This window comes from Urtica dioica, chromosome 10 (assembly GCF_054948205.1).
Source record: "Urtica dioica subsp. dioica isolate 48M chromosome 10, U.dioica_male_clone48M_v1_H2, whole genome shotgun sequence".
Lineage (NCBI taxonomy): Eukaryota > Viridiplantae > Streptophyta > Magnoliopsida > Rosales > Urticaceae > Urtica > Urtica dioica.
Genome location: NC_142765.1, coordinates 24,076,752 through 24,097,852, shown reverse-complemented (window position 1 = coordinate 24,097,852; position 21,101 = coordinate 24,076,752). Strand labels below are relative to the sequence as shown.

Genomic DNA, 21,101 nt, shown 5'->3' with positions numbered 1-21,101 from the left:
ATTTAAAAAATAAAAAGGCTTACTTTGGTGTGCCTATTTCTCCATTTATCATGAATTCAAGACTAACAAGGCATCAAGAGTGAATACCAATTCTCTTGAGGCACACGACCATGGTCTTCAATAATTGTGAAAAGAAATGAACCGACGAGAATTAAGCACACATTCAATCATTCAATTATCACTTAAGATAATTTAACAAAACAAAATGTGTATTAATTCTATCTTGTCCAAAATGGCTTGCCACATAAGGGGGGTCACGGCCAAAGTTAATCCTTGTGTTTTTTTCATCAACCAATCACAATTTTAAGTTTTAGTAATCCGATTGTATTAGTTTAAGACTAATAGGAAAATGATATGTATAAACTCAAGGATTTAACTTGCCTGATTTCCTATTAAATGCCACAGACACATTATCAATTACAACATATGGTTTTTTTATATCATTTTGCAGCATATGATTCACCTCAAAATCATATTTTTTTTTTTTTTACTTTTTGGAAATTGTAGTGCAAAATAGTTTTTGCACCAATTGACTTTTATAGTTTCATTTCTCAAAATGAAATATTCAACATTTAAACTTTTATTCCAATTTAGGTAGTTCAACATATCATAATTTCTTTGGCTAGATAGAGAGACCTTAAAGACTAATAAATCATATTGCCTTTGAAATAACAATCACAATTGAACAAATTAACACATAAATTCATAGTGGTTCAATCTTAATGCAAGAATTACGTCTTCATTGTCGCTCATATTTCACTATGTATAGATAGCGAATGATGAACCACGATCTCTATCTTGTCTCTACAAAGACATTGGCACATAGAGTATAAAATGAAAAAAAAAACTACGGCTAACACATACCAATTTGAAACTCCCTAAGCGTTTTCGACTAAACACCTTTATTATAATTGTTTTAAGGTCTTCAATCTTGCTGAAGAATTAGGCTCCACAACTTAACAAATTGTGACTTGTTGGAGTAGTGGGTGGTGCTCGAGAAAAAACCTCCACCCTTATCCTTGCCTTTTGAACCTCGTCATAGAAGTGGTAATGGTGACTTAAGATCGTGGTTGTCGGGGCTCGACGAGTCTCAGTCTTGATCCTCGATTGGAGTCTTCGTCCCTATATTCCAAATTCATATATAAAAAATTATTCAATGTCTCTAATGTCAAATTTTTAATCAATTTTCTAATGAAAACTCTTCATTTTAGAAATAATTTATTTTTTCAACAAACCAAATATAATAAATAATCAACTACTTATAGATATTTCACTTTGCGTGTGCCGTCTGAAAATCCGAGGGCATCATCAACGCTCGTACAAACTTCCAACTAATTTAAAAAGAGAGCACGCGACGTGGCAATCTCTGAGTCAAGCGTTACGATCAAGGCAAACCTCAGTTTCCCAAGCCGTTGAGCATTTCACAAAAAAACCATCCCAAAAATCTTCTCCCATCTATCCACATCAAATCCAGGCCGTCCGAACCCTCGATCCAACGCTCCTAATCCCTCATATCTCGAAAACCATATCCACAGAAACCCACAATATTATAAAACACAACACACACATTTCTCGCACACTAAAAAGAAATTAAAATCTCACTCCCAAACATGACTTCCGTGGCCTTGAAATCCTTCGTCGGACTGAGGCAGTCCTCGGCGGACGCTCCGGCGAAGAACTCCCTGAGCCTGAGAACCTCCGTCGCCGCTCCGCTCTCCCGCAGGCGGCTCAGGGTGTCCGCCGGGAAGTTCAGCCCGAAGGTGGCCGGGAGGAGCCTCCGCGTGGCGGTGATCGGCGGAGGTCCGGCGGGAGGCGCGGCGGCGGAGACGCTGGCGAAGGGCGGCGTGGAGACGTTCCTGATAGAGCGGAAGCTGGACAACTGCAAGCCGTGCGGCGGAGCGATCCCGCTGTGCATGGTCGGCGAGTTCGACCTCCCTCTGGACATCATCGACCGCCGCGTCACCAAGATGAAGATGATCTCGCCGTCCAACGTGGCGGTGGACATCGGCCGGACTCTGAAGCCGCACGAGTACATCGGAATGGTCCGCCGCGAGGTCCTCGACAACTACCTCCGCGAGCGCGCGCAGACCAACGGCGCTTCCGTCATCAACGGCCTCTTCCTCAAGATGGACCTCCCTTCCGACGGAACCTCGCCGTACGTCCTCCACTACACCGAGTACGACGGCAAGCCCGGCGGCGCCGGCGTCAAGAAGACTCTCGAGGTCGACGCCGTCATCGGCGCTGACGGCGCTAACTCCCGCGTCGCCAAATCCATCGGCGCCGGCGACTACGAGTACGCCATTGCATTCCAGGTATAATCGATTTCAACTCACTCACTTCTACTATCCATAATACTCTTCAAAATCAATTTTCCCCTCTCTCAGATCATCGTTACATCAATTTCCTCTCTGTGATACGTGAATCTGAATGTGGGTATGTGATATAGGCAGAGTATAATTAGCACTTTCAGTTTTGACAAATGAAAGCTTATTTAGTTGACATTTATGCATCAACTGTGAAGTACCATTATCATTGTATCATATTACGATTAACATTACTGGAGTGAAATCAGCAATGGGTGAAAATAATTACTAGCAGTATCACTAATTAGTCCTGATATGTACTAATACTAGCTAAAAGCACTTTCAGTTTTGAGTACAAATGAAGCTTATTATCAGTAATGGGTGAAATCATGCTCTCAGATATGTTTGTTAAAATACTGAAATTCTTGACTATATAATTAAGGATCCTTTAGAAAAATAACTAACTTAAATGTTTGACATTGTCAAATAGTAAACGTTTGGTAAATCTCAGGTAAATAGCCTTTTTTCAGACCTAAATCTTAAGTAAATAGCCACTTTCATACCCATTATCATTGTATCATATTAGGATTAACAATACTGGAGTGAAATCAGCAATGGGTGAAAATAATTACTAGCAGTATCACTAATTAATCCTGATATGTACTAATACTAGCTAAAAGCACTTTCAGTTTTGAGTACAAATGAAGCTTATTTAGTGAAATCAGTAATGGGTGAAATCAAGCTCTCAGATATGTTTGTTAAAAAAACTGAAATTCCCGACTACATAATTAATTACTAGCAGTATCAATAATGTACTAATACTAGCTAAAATCACACTCGTCTTTTTCTGACAACTGAATTTCTTTCGACCGTGATCCCAACAAAATCAGGAAAGAGTGAAGATTCCGGACGAGAAGATGGTCTACTACGAGGACCTGGCGGAGATGTACGTCGGTGACGACGTGTCGCCGGACTTCTACGGATGGGTTTTCCCGAAATGCGACCACGTGGCGGTGGGGACGGGGACGGTGACCCACAAGGGCGACATCAAGAAGTTCCAGCTGGCGACGCGGAACCGCGCCAAGGACAAGATCATGGGCGGCAAGATCATCCGCGTGGAGGCCCACCCGATCCCGGAGCACCCCCGCCCGAAGCGGCTCTCGGGGAGGGTGGCCCTCGTGGGGGACGCGGCCGGGTACGTCACCAAGTGCTCCGGCGAGGGGATCTACTTCGCGGCCAAGAGCGGGCGGATGTGCGCCGAGGCCATCGTGGAAGGTTCCGAGAGCGGGAAAAGGATGGTGGACGAGGCCGACCTCAGGAAGTACCTCGAGAAGTGGGACAGGACTTATTGGCCGACCTACAAGGTCTTGGACGTGCTCCAGAAGGTTTTTTACCGCTCCAACCCGGCCCGAGAGGCGTTCGTCGAGATGTGCGCCGACGACTACGTCCAGAAGATGACTTTCGACAGCTATTTGTACAAGCGGGTTGTGCCCGGGAACCCGTTGGAGGACTTGAAGCTCGCCGTCAACACCATCGGGAGCGTCTTCAGGGCTAATGCCCTTAGGAAGGAGATGGACAAGCTTAGTGTATAAATAATCTGTGTTCATATCTTTTGTTTCTTGTGTATTCACACATTTGATCGTTCGGGAAAGATTTTTCCGGGAATAATGTGCATCTTACCCAGAGAATTGCTGTGTTTTTTTTCTTTGTTAAATAGTTGCCTTGTCATATTACTCTGTGCTTTAATCGCTGCATTTCCCGGGTAGATCTGCTCCAATAAAAGAACAGTTTGTTCATGACTAGAAGAGACTTTGCCATGAGATTGGATTAACGCCCGATGAGCTCTCGGCTATTCAAAGTGCCACCGTAAATTTTGGCTCTAACAGTAACAATAAGTTGGAAGACTTGAAAAGAATGAGTTGCCAGAAGATGTGAGCTCTCAATAACTGGGAAGTATTTATGAATTTAATCAGAGGGTTTGCAAAGAGAAATTTCATTTTCTAGACTAAAAAATTATGAAAATATCACCATTAGACCCGTTACTTAAAAAATATCCAAAATTGGACTTTTGGACACATTTCGGACAAAAATACCCTTACAAGACCATATAACACTACTAAAAAAAATTCATTCTCTACTTCTCTCATTCTCTCTCATTCTCCATCATTTTTTCATCATTTCGCGTATCCAATTGGTGTAATTCCTTCAAAATGGGTAAGTATGCTTCTCCATTCATCTTTTATTGCTTTAGTCATATAGCTTGTATAGAAAAAATAAAGTTGGTAGATGTAGGTAAAAGTTTTCGGAATTTAACGTTATTTCCGATGAATTCCGATGAAAATCATGTAAAAATTCCGATGAAATTTAAGCCAATATTTCGACAAATTCCGACACTTTCCAACACTTTCCGACACATTCCGACAAGACCAAATTTCCGATGGTTTCTGACCGTTTCCGACCGATTCCGACCGGTTCCGACCAATTCCGATGAATTTGGAAAAAATCAAAGTTTAATGCATTTTTTTGATATTTCTTTCAGTTTTATTGATGGTTAACGGCACGTGGGAGAGAAATGGACACTTATACGTGTTCAAAAACGCGAGAACATTTCCGCTTGAAGTTTCGAAAGAGACAACCTACATGGAGTTAGTCGACAAGGTGTACAAGAGAGTCGATATAGACAGATCAAAGTATGACTTAAAGTTTGAAGTTCCATATGAGGCTGGTAATATGCCAATTGAGCCTGCTTTGTTGAAGGACGATATGGACGTTAAGTATTATACGAAGAATAAAAGTCGTAGAAGTTATGCACTTTGTGTAACTTTGGTATCGAAAGAAGTCAAGGCGTTAACTCCAAAAAAAAAAAAAGATAAAGGGAAAAATGTCATGAACGAAGAATTGTCTCGTGTTGAACTCAACAAGAGACAACATAATCTTATTACAAATGATCGAGATGATAATCATGTGTGCAACAGTCGAATAGATGACCGAGACGATGAAGTATACAAGCGTGATAGATATGACTACCACAACAACGATCTGGATGATGACGACAAGTTTGACGTAGATGATGGAAACAACTGTGACAAAGGAACATAATTTGAAGAGTTCGTGAACACTGAAGAATATGAAGATTTTGTAAAACATTTTACAGTACCATCGGGACAGGGTGAACCATCGAGACACGGTGAACAATCACGTAACCCTCATAAAGTTGTACCACCAACAGATTGCGTGCCTTACTCATGGAAAGCCCCTGAGTTCACAACCGATGATTTTGTCAAGGAAGAACATAATGACGATCCAAGTCGGTTGCCAAATTCTTCGACAGGTATTAAGAATGAGATGTACTTATATTCTTAAATGAAAAATGTAATGTTATATGTATTATAACCATTGAATGCAATAGGTAGCACAGAAGAAATATACCTTGGGAAGGAGTTTGAGTCCAAGAAGCAGATGAAGCAAGAGATTCATGTTTTTGCTCTAAAAAATAATTTCGAGTTTAGAGCGAAATCCTCTTCGAGAAGTAGATGGTATGTCATATGCAAAAATGAGATGTGCACTTGGAAGCTGAGGGGTGTTGTGCAGTGGTCTGAAATGTGGCAGATTACGTCGTACGAGAGTAGACATTCTTGTGCGCGTGTGGTTCGAACAGAAGGACATAGAGGAGCTGCACCATGGGTTATTGGTCACGTCTTTAAAGATAAGTACAATATTAGCTCTATGGCTGAGTATTCGGCGCATAACGTAAGAGAGGAAGTCAAGACAAGATGGGGTGTTGACATATCGTACTTGAAAGCTTGGAGAACCAGGGAGAAAGAAATTTCAAACGTAAGGGGTACGCCAAAAGAATCTTATCAGAAGTTAGCATATTGGCTATACATGTTGGAGCAGAAGAACCCTGGGACTCTGACTGCGTTTGTGAAAGATGGCGATAGATTCAAGTACGCGTTCTTTTCTATTGGGGCGTGTCGTAGAGGATTCAAGTCTTGTCGACCGCTGATATCACTAGACGGTTCATTTTTTAAGACAAAATACGGTGGACAGTTGTTATGCGCAATTGCGATGGATGCTAATTCACAATTATATCCACTTGCATTCGGGGTAGTAGATAGCGAGTGTCATGCTTTGTGGATTTGGTTTTTGGGAAAGTTGAATGTCATGTAAAAGACGAGAGAGGTGACTTTGATGTTGATTTATTGAGAAAGACATACACGTGCGGCCTACCACAACTACTTGGAATCCCATGCGAGCATGCCATTGCATCTGCACAACACAGGAGTGTCGACATCTATTCTTTATCCAGTCCTTTCTATTCGAAGGAAACATGGATTGAGATGTACAAGGAATCCATATATTCTGTTGGGAACGAAGACCAATGGAACGTTCCGGATGACATAAATAACATGAAGGTGTCAGAACCAATTGAAAAGAAACAAGCCGGTCGACCGAAGAAAAGTAAACAAGGAAGGCGCAGGGTCAATCGTTATCCTTCGCAAGGCGAAAAAGTTGTTATTCACCGCAAATGTGGTAAATGTGGTGGTATGGGCCATAACAGGAAGACGTGCACTTGGAGAGAGTGACGACATTTATCTTTTATTTTGTTTGTTTTGAATTAAAGACGCATTTCTATGTTGACAACTTTTGTACGTGTTTTGTTGAATATTTGTAGTTTAAGGTGAACTTCATCTTTATGTAATTTCATATAATTTATATTTACTATTTATCATATATTTTCATAGCGAACATTAACATAACATTTTAAAATATTTAATGACACAAAAATATCCAAATATTTAATGAATACATATCATCGCGCTTCTAATTGGAAAAATAAATCGGTCGACCATTTCTTCCTGAACGTCCTCATGTTCTCGCTTAGAAGTGTATCGAACCCCACGCCAACAATGATGTGCTCCACATACTTGATTGCGAACATCCCGCAATCACCACTGAAAGACAAAACCACAAAATTTATACACAAAATACTCTTAATCTTGTTCTTATTCAAATTACATACCTTGTCACACATTGTGGCACTTTTTGATCGACTAGCCATAGAAACTCAGGAAGTCGAATTTCGCCGCCATCTAGTTCTCGCTCCGCCCTTGGATGCTCGGTGAACATCCCCGACATTGCCATAACCGTCGGCAACGCTCGTTTCCAATTCTACGTTAACATAATAATGTTATAATAATGTAAGATAATAAACATAAAGTTCATAAGAGTATTTACTAACCTCCATCATCGTGTTAAAATCAACTGAATTGTGTTGCATATTCACAATATCTTTCTGGCAATCCAAGACGGTTATGGTCCACTCTTGAAGATCGACCCGGAACGTGAACCAATGCATGTTCTTGAAGTTGACGACATACAAGATCTCTCGCGCTCTAGTCCACGGAATGACTTGGGAATCTCTGCAGCCAGTCATCGGGTCGAACACGACCTTGCGATCCCATTCTACGAGCTCCACCTCTGTGCCTTATTCTGCGGCTATCTTCTTGTTCTCTTCTTGCTTCGTATAACGACCGTATACGTTTTGGACCCACCGGCTATCCATGACACATATGTCTTGACGATACTCTGCATACTGTCGCTGGCGTCTCCGAAGCATATCCAGAATAGCATCAATATGCTGTAATCGTGTATGAACGTTTCCTTTTCGGAGAGGGTGGCTTCTTCGACGATGGAGTCGAAGAAGGCGGTATTGTCGAAGAGGACGGCTTCTTCGACGATGAAGTCGAGTAAGGCGCCTTTGTCGAAGAGGACGGCTGTGAAGGAGGAGGAGGAAGATGAGGTGGTGGAGGAGGACTAGGAGAACTAGGAGGACTAGGGGGATCAGAAGGACCAGGAGGAGGAGGACTACGCGATCGATGTCGACGGCGTGAACCAGCTTGCGTAGTTGGTAACGGCCCCGGAGGTAAACCTGTCACGTCCTCGAACATGATGTTTATCTTCTCAAGCATGTCAAGCTATAAATTGTGACACAAAATACTGAATAAGAAACTAAACATTTATAGAACCGACTGATTAGAAACTTATTTATTAAACGAAAATTAATACTAACCTGATCTTGCCTCATTCTTTCTAGCCTGCGACCGTTCGTACTCAGTGCTCTCAAGACGGTTGCCTGAGAATGTATCATTTGATTCCACATATCCTCCGTCAAAGCCCACGGAGCAGGATGATCGGATCGAGCGGGAGGTGCGGGATGATCGTGACTTTCGGGAGGAGCGGGATGATCGGGACGAGCGGGAGGTGCGGGATGATCGGGACGTTCGAACTGAAATGAATAATAATAAATAAACTACTTACTCATTAATAAATGATAAACTAATCACTTATTAATAAATAATCTAGCCTAACTAATTAATAAATTATATAAGTATAAAATTTATTAGTAAATAATCTATTAACTAATTAATAAATTATAAACTAATCACTAATTAATAAATAAACTAGAACTTACGTCGGCTTCGTCATCGTCTTCATCACTCCACAACTTCTCCTCTTCGTCTTGTCTGAGCACGCCGGCTTCTTTCGCCGTTGACTCTACTAAGTCAATCTCTTCCTCGATATTACGTGGCTCAACCACGTCTTCGCCTTCAGTCGGATAGAGTGATTGACTGAGTTGCGTCTCTAGTAGCTCGAAGAACTCGCGCTCTCCGGTCCGTGGTCTCAACATCTAAAAAACACCGAGCTACAAGACAACAAAATTTATTAAAATTTATAAGTTAGATAATTGTAGTTATAAAATATTTTTAAAAATTATAAATTACCGTTTTTTTGAGCAAAACCTTCTCCACGTCCTTGCGCGTGATCACTCGAGTGCTTGACCAAGAATTCATCCTCGGTACTCGAACATCGACATTATTCCCGAACTGCTGACCAATCTCCGGGATCGCCTCGAACGCCCAATATTGCACCGCGTGCAAATTCCCTGATAGGGAATACTTTGCCTCCTTCTGTAGGACATTCTCTTTGAGAGATTTCTCCTTTACTCGTTTGTAGTACCGCAGCAAGTTTACTGAGAGGGAAGACATCGTCTCAGCCCACGAGATGTTCCCCCATGGCAGAGAATAGAAGAACGGCAAATCCTCAACCATGTATAGGTACTTGTCGTTGACTGCCTTGTTGTGTTCTAGTCCAAGGAGATATCCCAAGACAAACACACATAATCCAAGCTTGTACGCGTCGTTTGGATCTTGACATGTCTTGAACGTGCTAATCAAGGCGTCGAACTTGGCGTTTGACACGCCGTTCAAGTAATCTTTAATGAGCCTATTGCTCCTCCGCTCATTCTGCTTCTCCTTCGATGGACCATCTTCCATGCTCATTCCGGTTATCAATGCGTATTCGAGTCTCCCGAATCTCACGCGTTTATTTCCTATTCCGAAATGAATCTCCCCCCTTTTTGTTGGATGGATCTTACGTAGAAGAAGAGAGTGTAGAAGTACCGTAGAAAAGTTTAGTGTGCTCCATTCGAAGAATTGAGCGAAGGGACTCTCCGCGACCCTTTGAAGTAGACCGAGGTCGGTGAATTTTTCTTTCACCGTCTTAATATCCCCCGAACCACCGTACGTGATTCGACCGGCAAAGTCGTGGTCGCATAAATACGTCAATTTATCCTACATATTTAATTATCACAAAATATTAATAGAAGAGGAATTGGCGGCATAAATCATCAAACTCTTTCGCTGGACTCAATTTGGTACTCAAACTTTTTTTTTTACGGGAATAATCACTAAACTGCATTTCTAGTACCGACGTTACTCATTTTAACAAATCAACGACTCAGATTACAGACGGCCGAATACAGACGTTAAAAACAATTAAAGTAAAATATTAAAAGAATATTAAAAAACAAAAGAAAACTATGTTCCAGACATAAATCCCTAATTCAAAAATCCCGCGCGACAAATTTTGTGAAATCGAAGAGAAGAAGATGGACGAAGAAGATCAACACGAGATTCGCGATGAACGCGAGATACACGATCAAGAGCCTGACAGCCAAGAAGATTTCGAACTCGTGGAAGAGGAATACCGCGGCGAAGCTGAGCAAGAAGAGGCGGTTGATCCACAAAACACGACCCAGAATCAGACATGGTGGGCAGGTGTGAACGAGGTCTGCAACGAAGTCAATGGAGAAAATGAAGAGTCTGATGGGGTTGAGTCTGAAAGCGAACTCGAGAGCATCCACAGTGACGATGACGAACAAAGGCCAAGGAAAAGAGAGTATAACCCGCGCTCAAACCGTGAATCTTTCAAGTTCAGGTTAGGGTTGCTTTTCCCTAGTATTGTAGAGCTGAGAAAGGTTTTGAAAGAAGAATTTATCAACTCGGATAGGGACTTCAAGTACGAAAGCAATGATCAAACTAGGATACGAGTCCGATGTAAAGGGAAAGCTTGCAAATGGATGTTGTATGCTAGGGTCTTGAACACAGATTATAAAACGGTCAGAATCAACACTCTGATAGATAAGCACGAGTGTGGCATTGTGTTTGACAATAGACTCGTCACCAGTAGTTGGCTAGCTCATCATTTCATTGATCAGTTTAGGTTTAACCCTCACTTGGACTTTCAAAGCTTCAAAGAAATGAGCTGTGCAGCAAAGTTCACCAATATCACAAAGAACATGTTCTACAGGGCAAAGAAAAAGGCAAGGGAAGCCTTAGAGGGATCTGTTGAAGATCAGTACAAGATACTTGACGATTACTGCAAGGAATTGATGAAGACTAATCCAGGCACAACTGCTCTACTGAAAACAATGATGGTGAATGGTAATAGAGTGTTTGAGAGGGTCTATGTTTGTCTAACTGCTTGCAAGGAGGGCTTCAATAGAGGTTGTAGACCTTTGCTTGGGTTTGATGGTTGTTTTCTTAAGGGGTACTGCAAAGGGATGTTATTGGCTGCTATTGGAATTGATCCGGCCAATTCTCAATTCCCGGTGGCTTATGCAGTGGTTGAGAAGGAAAACACAGAGACTTGGAGATGGTTCATGTCACTTCTTAGTGAAGATCTAGAAATAGAACATCCTAGCACTTTCACAGTGATAAGTGATCGACAAAAAGGATTGGAGAGAGCTGTGTCAGATGTGTTCCCGGGGGCTGAAGTGAGGTTTTGTGTTAGACATCTACACTCAAATTTCAAGAAGGAGCACAGTGGAATGCTGCTGAAGCAAATGTTATGGGCGGCTGCTAAAGCAACTACAGAGGCTGATTTCAAAAAGAAGATGGGTGAGCTCAAGGAAGAGGATGTGGAGGCGTATGAGTGGCTTTCACAAAAGGATCCAAAGGAGTGGAGCAAATCACATTTCAGAACCAATGTGAAATGTGATATGCTTCTCAACAACCTTTGTGAGAGTTTCAACTCTGCTATACTAGGTGCAAGAGACCGGCCAATTATTACTTTGCTAGAGACAATCAGATTTTGGCTGATGAAGAGATTTGCTACAAAGAGGCTTGATGCTCAGAGATGGATTCATCCAGTTGGCAAGCGCATTGTGAAGATTTTGGAGTCCAACAAGCAGTTGACAAAGTATTGTCAAGCAACTTTGGCTGGTAATGCAAGGTATCAGGTGACTTTTCGTGGTACTGAAACTTATGTGGTTAATCTGCGTGGAAGGACTTGCAGTTGTAGGAGTTTTCAATTAACAGGACTCCCTTGTCATCATGCATTGGCAAGCATTTGGTCTTCTGGCTTGGAGGTAATTGACTTTGTTGATAGCTGGTACACGCATGCGGTTTATACTGCTGCATACAGTGGAGTCATACAACCAATGACAAGTCCAGATCAATGGCCAGACACTGGACTGAACCCCATTCTACCACCACCTGATATCACCCTGCCAGGAAGACCCAAGAAAAAGAGAAACAAAAGCAATGATGAAGCAGCTCCTGGTTTTGGCCCCTATCCAGCTCATGCCACGAAGCAATCACGAAAGGGTCAAGTCAACCACTGCAGCAAGTGTGGCCAAGCAGGCCATCACAGAAACAAATGCACTAATCCTGTTAATGAGGAGGTATGAAATTGATTATGAGTTTTTATTGAAATTTTGTGTGTATGTGAAAATTTATTGACTACAGGTGATAGCAAGTGATAACAAGTGCTGGGTTTGATTTTGATAACAAGTGATAACAAGTGCTGGGTTTGATTTTGATAACAAGTGATAACAAGTGATAACAAGTGCTGGGTTTGATTTTGATAACAAGTGATAACAAGTGCTGGGTTTGATTTTGATTTTGTTAATGAGGAGGTATGAAATTGATTATGAATCTGTTTGACAGGTGATAGCAAAGAAAAAGAGGGGAAGACCTGCCAAATCAAACCCAGCACCAGAGATAGTGAAAAGAAGGGAAAGAAGGCAAAGACAGCAAAAGAAATCTACTAATCATGCAGCTTCATCTCAGATTGATTCTCAGACAGTGTTGTTTAGGCCAATGTAAAGTCAATATTTTGTAGTCTATGATAGTGAAAAGAAATGGCTTTGTTATCAGCCAAACATTTTGTTATCAGCTTTGTATGGCTTTGTTTTGAGACTAATGTATGGCTTTGTTTTGAGACTAATGTATGGCTTTGTTTTGAGACAATGTTATCAGCCTATGTTATCATCAATTTCAGTCCCAATTTCAGTTCCAATTTCAGTCCCAATTTTAGTGTCAATTCAGTCCAATTTCAGTCCCAATTTTAGTGCCAACTTCAGTCCAATTTCAGTCCCAATTTCAGTTCCAATTTCAGTCCCAATTTTAGTGTCAATTCAGTCCAATTTCAGTCCCAATTTTAGTGCCAACTTCAGTCCAATTTCAGTCCCAATTTCAAACAAAAAAATGTCATTGCATTGCATTAAAATGAGTCTTCATTACATCATTACAATCTGGTCTATTATCTGAGTTAAAACCCTTAAAACAGTCCACTCTGGTCTATTATCAGACTGACCAAACTTAACCAAATATAACCAAACATAACCAAACTAACCAAACATAACTAAACATGTTCATAGCATGTAACAGACTACAACAACGACAATGACAACAAACAGCGCCATCTTCAGCTTGAAAATCTGAGTTCGAAGACCCTCATTCTCGGATTCTAACACGTTCTTCCTCCTCAACAAACCGGGAATAATCTGCTTCGACCTATAGCACATTTCTGGGTCTATCCACTTGAAATAACCGCACCCACCATCTTCCTGAGAAAACAAACACAAAGATGAAGCAGCTCGGCGAAAACGAAGACGCGAAAACAAATGAGCTTACCTTTTTTTTTTATGCAGCCGTGGAACCTCCTTCCAGGATTTGAAATTGTCCACGACGCGCACTCGCGAACATGAATGCCACAGTAGCAAAGCTCCATGACTGCTGCAAGATCGGGACTTCAAGGTACGCAGACGAGAGAAAAGAAGAAGCAATTTGGTACTCGAATTCAAAAAATAGAATAAATAAGTCCCTAAACTTATAAATGAATTCAAAATAAATAAGTTGGTACTCGAGTTTGTGTTAGATTGAGACACGTGGATTTCCGTCCAACTGTATCGTTAAAATGAGTAACGTCGGTACTAGAAATGCAGTTTAGTGATTATTCCCGTAAAAAAAAAAGTTTGAGTACCAAACTGAGTCCAGCGAAAGAGTTTGATGATTTATGCCGCCAATTCCTCTTAATAGAATTAAACATAACTCCATGAATTCATAATTAAAAAAAAAACAACAAACTTCATAACTCAAAGAATTCATAATTAAAAAAAACTAATTATATAAAACAACTAATTTGTATGTTGTTCATCATTTAAAAAATATACTTACAAAAAACAATTGTTGTTCATCATTTAAAAAATCTACTTACAAAAAACAACTAATTAGTTTGTTGTTCATAATAAAAAAAAAATTAATCATTAATTAGAAAAAAACAACTATTTATGATGTTCATAATTAAAAAAAACTAATCATTAAAAAAACTAATCATTAATTACACAAACAACTAATTAGATTAATTATGTTGTTCATCATTTAAAAAAAAATACAAAAAACTCTTTATTTATCTTAAATTATTTAAAAAAAAAAACTGTCGGAAGAGGTCGGAAAACGTCGGAATTGGTCGGAAATTTCCGATGAATCCCATCGGAATTCATCGGAAACTGTCGGATCCGACAGTTTCCGATGAATTCCGATGGGATTCATCGGAAATTCCCAGAAATTTAAAAAAAAAAAAAAATTCACCTCCAAATCTCATTCAAATCAACCTAAAATAACTAACAACCACTCAAATCTTGTATCCTATCATTCCTACTCTAATCAAACCATGAAAAAACTATAAAAAACTAACCTTTTTTGTCATTTGGTGAAGGTTGGAGCTATGGTGGTTCGGTCGGAGGCGTGACGGAGCTTCGGTCGGAGGCGTGTCGGAACTCGTCGGAATGGGTGTGGTTGGCGTCGGAATGGGTGTGGTTTCGTCGGAATGGGCGTCGGAATGGGTGTGGTTGTGGTTGGAGAGAAAGTGAGAGTGAGAGAGTGAGAATGGTGTGGTTGGAGAAGAAGATTAAGGTTTATTTTGAAATGAGGGTATTTTTGTCCGAAATGTGTCCAAAAGTCCAATTTTGGATATTTTTTAAGTAACGGATCTAATGGTGATATTTTCATAGTTTTTGGGTCTAGAAAATGAAATTTCTCTTTGCAAATGTGTACAAGTTCAAACTGCTTCTGAAAGACTTGAAAGCGCTTCTAACATGGCAGATAAATTATTATTATTATTATTAATTTTTGTAGGGGCAACTTTGCTATGCTAAGTACCAATTACCAACTATGCTATGCAAGATACCACAAGGCAAATAAGTTGGTCACACGTCAAGACTTATTTTAATCTGCTAAATAGCGAAATATATATCTCTGCAAATTATTTTGTCCCCTAGAAATAATAATTAATTTACACATCAAGATCCTTACCGAAGAAACTTAATTTATTGGTTTTCTCTAGCAATTTCAAAGGTCTTTTAAAAAAAAAAAAATCGAGCCTTCTGAGTTTGTCTATGAGAAATTTATGAAACTCTACTAGTTAGACTTAGTTGTCTAAGTTTAAAAATCATACTATATTTTATCAATATATGAAAAATTATACTTTTACACGAAAAAAATACCCTTTAAGTAAAAATATCTTGAATTTTAAAGTTTTAGTGATTTTCAAACTTTTCTAGTTTTTTTTTCGACAATTTTCGAAGTTTTTAGGACACGAGATAAATTTTTCGAGAGTTTTTCAAGTTTTTGACAAATTTTCGAATTTTATTTGGAAAAAATCACAAAAAAAAAAAAAAAATTAGTTTAATTTTTTTTTCTTTTCAAATTCTTATAAATATGTTTAACTTTGTTCGAGTTTTTTTTAATGGTAAATTCAAAAAGTATCAAATTAATTTAGAACAAATTTAAAAAAGAGAATTTTGTAAATTTTTAGTAAATAGCCATTATAGTGATTTGACATTGTTTGGACGCTTTTAACATTTCATTTTATGCCCTTATAGTTTGATGGTTTATTCAAAATTATTAACGATTACTTACAACTATTAACATTTTTTTTACTTTGTTAATAAAATATATGTGGCTATTTACTTAAACATTACAAAAAATTGGCTATATGACAAAAATTGAGCTTTTATATGGCTTTATATCTAGAGATATAGCCAAATTATCATTTCACGAAACAAAACAAAAAAAATTGTCAATCTTATATTATCTTCCCTAGTTAATTACCTTTTCTATCATCGGTGAGTCAGATGATCAATATTAGTCGTCACTTTCAATTTTTTTTTAAAAATTTTACGAATGATAAATATTATTAAACATTCTACGCATATATAATAATTATTACTAACCAAACCATGTTTAGAGATGATCAATGGCTATTTACTTTCATAGTAAATTTAATTTATCCTTGGATGCAATTTTTTTTTTTATAATTTCATGGATAGTAAATATTATTAACCAGCATAGGCATAAGTTGTCGCTCATTTTCGGACAACTAATTAAGGACAACGGACGGTTCGATCTTTAAAATATCCGATATACTGAATACCTTAAAATTTCGAGTTTTTTATCTTTACTTAAAAAAGTTGAAAATGAATCTTATGTTCGATATCTTAATACGGTAAAGGCTATTGCATTTATCTTTTCAATCTCGCTTATCTCACTTCGTTATTATCTTATTAAAATCGAGCGTTTGTATAGGTATAGATATATGTATATATATATGTGTATATATATATATATTTATTGAAAGATTGAGTAATATATTATAAAATCGATTATTTGGGTTATATATATTTTTTAATAAATATAATTAAATTGTGAGTCCGCCAATAGATTTATTTTTAATCTATGACTTTTCTTAAAAAGCGAAGGCGAAAAGTGCAAAGCGAAGATTAATCGTAGCCGTCCAAAAGAGGGAGAAAGAGAGAATATAAAAAGCAAAAAGATTCGACAGATTCCTTCGTATTAGCGAAGCGGCGGTGGTGACGAAACAGAAGACAAGTGAGAGCTTCTCTCTTTCAACTAACTTTAATATTTCCAAACTCTCCCTTTGTTTTCTATTTCTTATAAATAATATCTATTGGCGGAGGTTCCCACACCTACTCTCGCACCAATTTTTTTATTTATTTTTATCTTCTAAAGTAAATTACATTACACAGTTTCATTTTTTTCTCTCTCGCTTAAGACTGCTCTTCTTCAACTAGATCTTTTTCAGGTTCGTCTCTTTCTCTATCACTCTCTCCTTGTGTTGTCATGTTGCGCTGATAACTCATCACTTGATTGTCGATTTGTTTTTTTTTTTTATTTTTTTTTTATTATTATTATTTTTATATTTCGATGATAAAGAACTTGAGTATTAGGTTTGGCCTGGTTCTAGATTTGTAAAACCAGAGATTGGAGATTTATCACCTTGGTGCTGTTCTTTTTTTTTTTTTTTTTTTTTTTCGCGATTACGCACGACATAGATTTGAAAATCGAGAACTTTCTTTTCGTTAGCGAATAACCTCATCAATTGTGAAAGTATACAATTCAGTCGCTGGTTCCCCAATTCCGTTGATAAATAAACAGTAGTAGTATTTCGAGATTTCCTTAGCACCATAACCTAAGCATTGAATTCGTTTCAGTGTAGTAGCCATGGCCGCAGCAGCAACAACAGCAGCTACTTTTTCAGTAGTCAGAGCCTCGGCCTCCAATGGCCGCAAAACTAGCCCGATTGTTTCGATGACGAGACTGAGACTCAACTCCCAGAGCTCGCTCAAGGCTTCGGCGCCGCTCCGGATCGAGTCGGGCTCGTCCTTTTTGGGAAGCCAAGGCCCGTTTGAGCCGAAAGCCTGCGTGGCCGAGCAGATTCCCCGCCGGGGCTTGGAAGTTCAGGCTTCTTACAAGGTGGCCGTGCTCGGGGCCGCCGGAGGGATCGGACAGCCTCTCTCTCTCCTCATCAAGATGTCCCCGCTGGTCTCGACGCTCCACCTGTACGATATCGCGAACGTGAAGGGCGTGGCGGCGGATCTCAGCCACTGCAACACCCCGTCGAAGGTCGTCGACTTCACGGGAAGCTCGGAGCTTCCAAAGTGCCTGAAAGGCGTGGACGTGGTGGTGATCCCCGCCGGAGTTCCCCGGAAGCCCGGGATGACCCGAGACGACCTCTTCAACATCAACGCCGGGATCGTCAAAGCCCTCGTCGAGGCCGTGGCCGACCACTGCCCCGACGCCTTCATCCACATCATCAGCAACCCCGTGAACTCCACCGTCCCGATCGCCGCCGAGGTGCTCAAGAAAAAGGGCGTCTACGACCCCAAGAAACTCTTCGGGGTCACGACGCTCGACGTCGTGAGAGCCAACACGTTCGTGGCGGAGAAGAAGGGTTTGAAGCTGATCGACGTGGACGTTCCGGTCGTCGGAGGCCACGCCGGGATCACGATTCTGCCGCTCCTCTCGAAGACGAAGCCGTCCCCGGGATTCTCCTCCGACGGCGACAGCGAGGTCCACGAGCTCACGACCCGGATCCAGAACGCCGGGACCGAGGTCGTCGAGGCCAAGGCCGGGGCGGGGTCCGCGACCCTCTCGATGGCCTACGCGGCGGCTCGGTTTGTTGAGTCTTCTCTGAGGGCTCTTGACGGGGACGCTGACGTGTACGAGTGCTGCTACGTCCAGTCGGAGGTCACGGAGCTTCCGTTCTTTGCGTCGAGGGTCAAGCTGGGGAAGGACGGGGTCGAGGCGTTTGTGAGCTCGGACCTCCAAGGGCTGACCGAGTACGAGCAGAAGGCCTTTGAGGCGCTCAAGCCCGAGCTCAAGGCCAGCATCGACAAGGGCATTGCCTTCGCCAACAAGCAACCCGTCGCTGCCTAAACCTTTTTGAGACGAGACTGCTAGTTTTTTTTTTCTTGCGACATTATTTTTGCTTAGATTTTCATCGTATGTCATTATCAGGCACTCTTTGTAGCCTTGAAAACAAAGAGAGGTGGTTTTGTGACGCACCTCTGCTCATGGACAGCAACTTTTTTCTTTTCCTTTTAAAAAAAATAAGAAAACAACGTTTTTGTTATTTCATCTGGAAGTTTATATGAATGTGATGCATTATATGAGTGTGTTTGGTACATTTATTTGAATGTGACATGTGCTTTATCATATATACACACCTTTTTTTAATTTTTTTTTAATACAGAGCCCCTGAACTTCATAATGTTTTCTAATGGAGAATTTTGTCCCTTGGCCAAACTAATTTGTCACACTAGAAAACTGGTCCTATGCAAAGAGACGAAACATCAGTTGGCTTATCAAAAATTCACTATACACTACCAATAGTCATTGCAGGAGCAACGTCCCTTTCGAAAATGATGAATCCGTCGATATCGATCTCTAAACACAACCGCTCTATTGTAAACCTGCGAGAAAGCCTTTGCGAAATTGTGGCAATCGACGCAAGTGCGCACATTTTTGGTCACCTTGATCGTCGTGCCGGGACGAGTCGCGAGAACCCCAAAAGCGATCGCAAACTTCTCACTGTGATGAGAAAGGACAATCTCTTTCTTTTCGTCCGTGGCTAAACCACGCAGATCAGACGACAAGTCGATCACATACCCTCCGACCCTCTTCAGCTTCCGTATGATCTTGGCGAGCATCCCGTTGATCTCCCATTTCCGCGGATGCGAAATATCGCCCTCGAAGAATTCGTGTACCTCTCCGTTTACTTCGATCGCGCTTCGTCCGCGCACAGTCAGCATCGCGTTTTTCTTGACGAGCTTCCTCGCCTCCCTCACTTTTTTCCTGTCGCCGACCGACGAATAGGTGTGAGACAACACGATGTAATCGATGGCTTCTTGGGCCCCGATCTCGACGAGACGAGAGACTGCCAGCTCAGCAAGGTCGACACGGCCGCGGAGTCTACAGGCCCCGAGAAAGATTCTCCACATTTGAGGGTCCGGGTCGATGTCCATGCACGTTATGAGCCGGTGGGCTTCGTCGAGAAGCCCGGCCCGGCCCAACATGTCGACCATGATTCCGTAGTGACAAACGCTCCGAGTCACCCCAAACTCGGCTCGCATCCGGTTGAAGAACGACTTCGCTTCTTCTATTAAACCAGTTCGGCTACAAGCCGAGAGGATCGACATGAACGTTTGCTCAGTCGGAGAAACGCTGGATCTTTCCATCTCCCGGAACGTGGCTACGGCTTCTCTTCCGCGGCTGTTCACGGCGAACCCGGAAATCACCGCATTCCACGAAGCAATGTCCTTTTTCCTCATTCGCCGGAACACGCCGAGGGCCTTCTCCATGTGGCCGCACCGAGAGTACATCGAAACGAGAGCGTTGTTTACGTTCGCATGGTCGCCGAAACCGCGCTCCTCAACGTAACGGTGAATCCTCTCGCCGATTTCCGGCGCGTTCAGTTCCGAGCAAGCTTGGAGTCCAAGCAAACACGACCCTCTGTTGGGCTCGCACATGTCCTCTCTGCACCACATCGCCTCGAACAGAGCCAGAGCGTCCCGGGGCCGATCGTTGCGGATGAAGCAAGAGATCAGGACGTTCCAAGCGACGGTGTCTCTCACGGGAATTTCGTCGAACAGGTTGCGAGCGTCGGCGAACCTGTCGCAGCGAGCGTAGACATCCACGAGCGAAGTGAGGAGGTGAGAGTCCGATCCGTGGCCGTCTCTCACGGCCCGCGCGTGGAGCTGAACACCGCCGGTGAGAGAAGACTCTGCGACGCAGCATTTCACGGCGTACAGTGACGATAACGCGATCACCGGAACGCCTCTGCGTCGCATGTCGCGGTACAAGCGTAGGCCTTCGAGGGCTGAATCGGTGGCGGAGTAAGCTCTGATAATGGCGTTGTAGTGGACGCGACAAGGCCTGAGAATCTGATCGAAGAACTTCCGGGAATAAGTCGGGCCTCGCAGCGCCAAGGAGCGACAGAGGAAGGCGAGGCAGACGGTGGAGCCGGAGAGGAGAGAGGAAGAGACGATATGGGCTTGAATTTGGAGCAACTGGGAGTTTTTTGAACACGAGTTTATGAGAGATACTAAGTACTCGATGCCTCTTTCCCTTTGTCGTCGTCGTCGTTGCTGGGCTTTACTGATAAGAGTTGTGTTGAAAGACGAGAAGCGTTTCTTCATGATCCTTGTCGCTGGGCTTTACAGATCGGCTTCCATCGTCTAATAACCTTTTGTAGGTTGATATTATTGGACATGATAGATAATGATTTTTCATTCTATATTTGCTCGTTTAATTTTGAGAGAGAATTTTTCATTTTGTAGACCCCCTTAGAAGTTTTGTATTATTCAATACA

General features: G+C 41.5%; 3 protein-coding genes and 1 pseudogene across 4 annotated transcripts; 3 read left to right on the top strand and 1 right to left on the bottom strand.

Annotated features, from left to right (window-relative positions):
* The first annotated feature begins 1,570 nt into the window (after positions 1 to 1,570).
* LOC149384295 (Pyridine nucleotide-disulfide oxidoreductase family protein) lies at positions 1,571 to 4,033 on the top strand. The gene is made up of 2 exons (XM_089628661.1): positions 1,571 to 2,312; positions 3,194 to 4,033. Exons 1-2 carry the CDS (start codon positions 1,611 to 1,613, stop codon positions 3,893 to 3,895), a joined length of 1,404 nt encoding a protein of 467 aa, XP_089484787.1. The 5' UTR covers positions 1,571 to 1,610; the 3' UTR covers positions 3,896 to 4,033.
* A 6,221-nt stretch (positions 4,034 to 10,254) lies between these two features.
* On the top strand, positions 10,255 to 12,754 carry LOC149384294 (uncharacterized). The gene is made up of 3 exons (XM_089628020.1): positions 10,255 to 12,330; positions 12,395 to 12,421; positions 12,596 to 12,754. Exons 1-3 carry the CDS (start codon positions 10,255 to 10,257, stop codon positions 12,752 to 12,754), a joined length of 2,262 nt encoding a protein of 753 aa, XP_089484146.1.
* Positions 12,755 to 16,768: 4,014 nt separating this feature from the next.
* Positions 16,769 to 18,863, top strand: LOC149384293 (malate dehydrogenase, chloroplastic-like). 2 transcript variants are annotated; one of them, XM_089628846.1, is made up of 3 exons: positions 16,783 to 16,819; positions 16,978 to 17,033; positions 17,443 to 18,863. In XM_089628846.1, the coding sequence occupies exon 3, from the start codon at positions 17,453 to 17,455 to the stop codon at positions 18,665 to 18,667; it is 1,215 nt and encodes a 404-aa protein (XP_089484972.1). In that variant the 5' UTR covers positions 16,783 to 16,819; positions 16,978 to 17,033; positions 17,443 to 17,452; the 3' UTR covers positions 18,668 to 18,863. The 2 variants fall into 2 exon arrangements, with proteins under 2 accessions (XP_089484971.1, XP_089484972.1); XM_089628845.1 differs by having other exon boundaries at positions 16,769 to 17,033.
* Positions 18,864 to 19,113: 250 nt separating this feature from the next.
* On the bottom strand, positions 19,114 to 20,928 carry LOC149384292 (pentatricopeptide repeat-containing protein At3g47530 pseudogene; annotated as a pseudogene).
* Between the last annotated feature and the right edge of the window lie 173 nt (positions 20,929 to 21,101).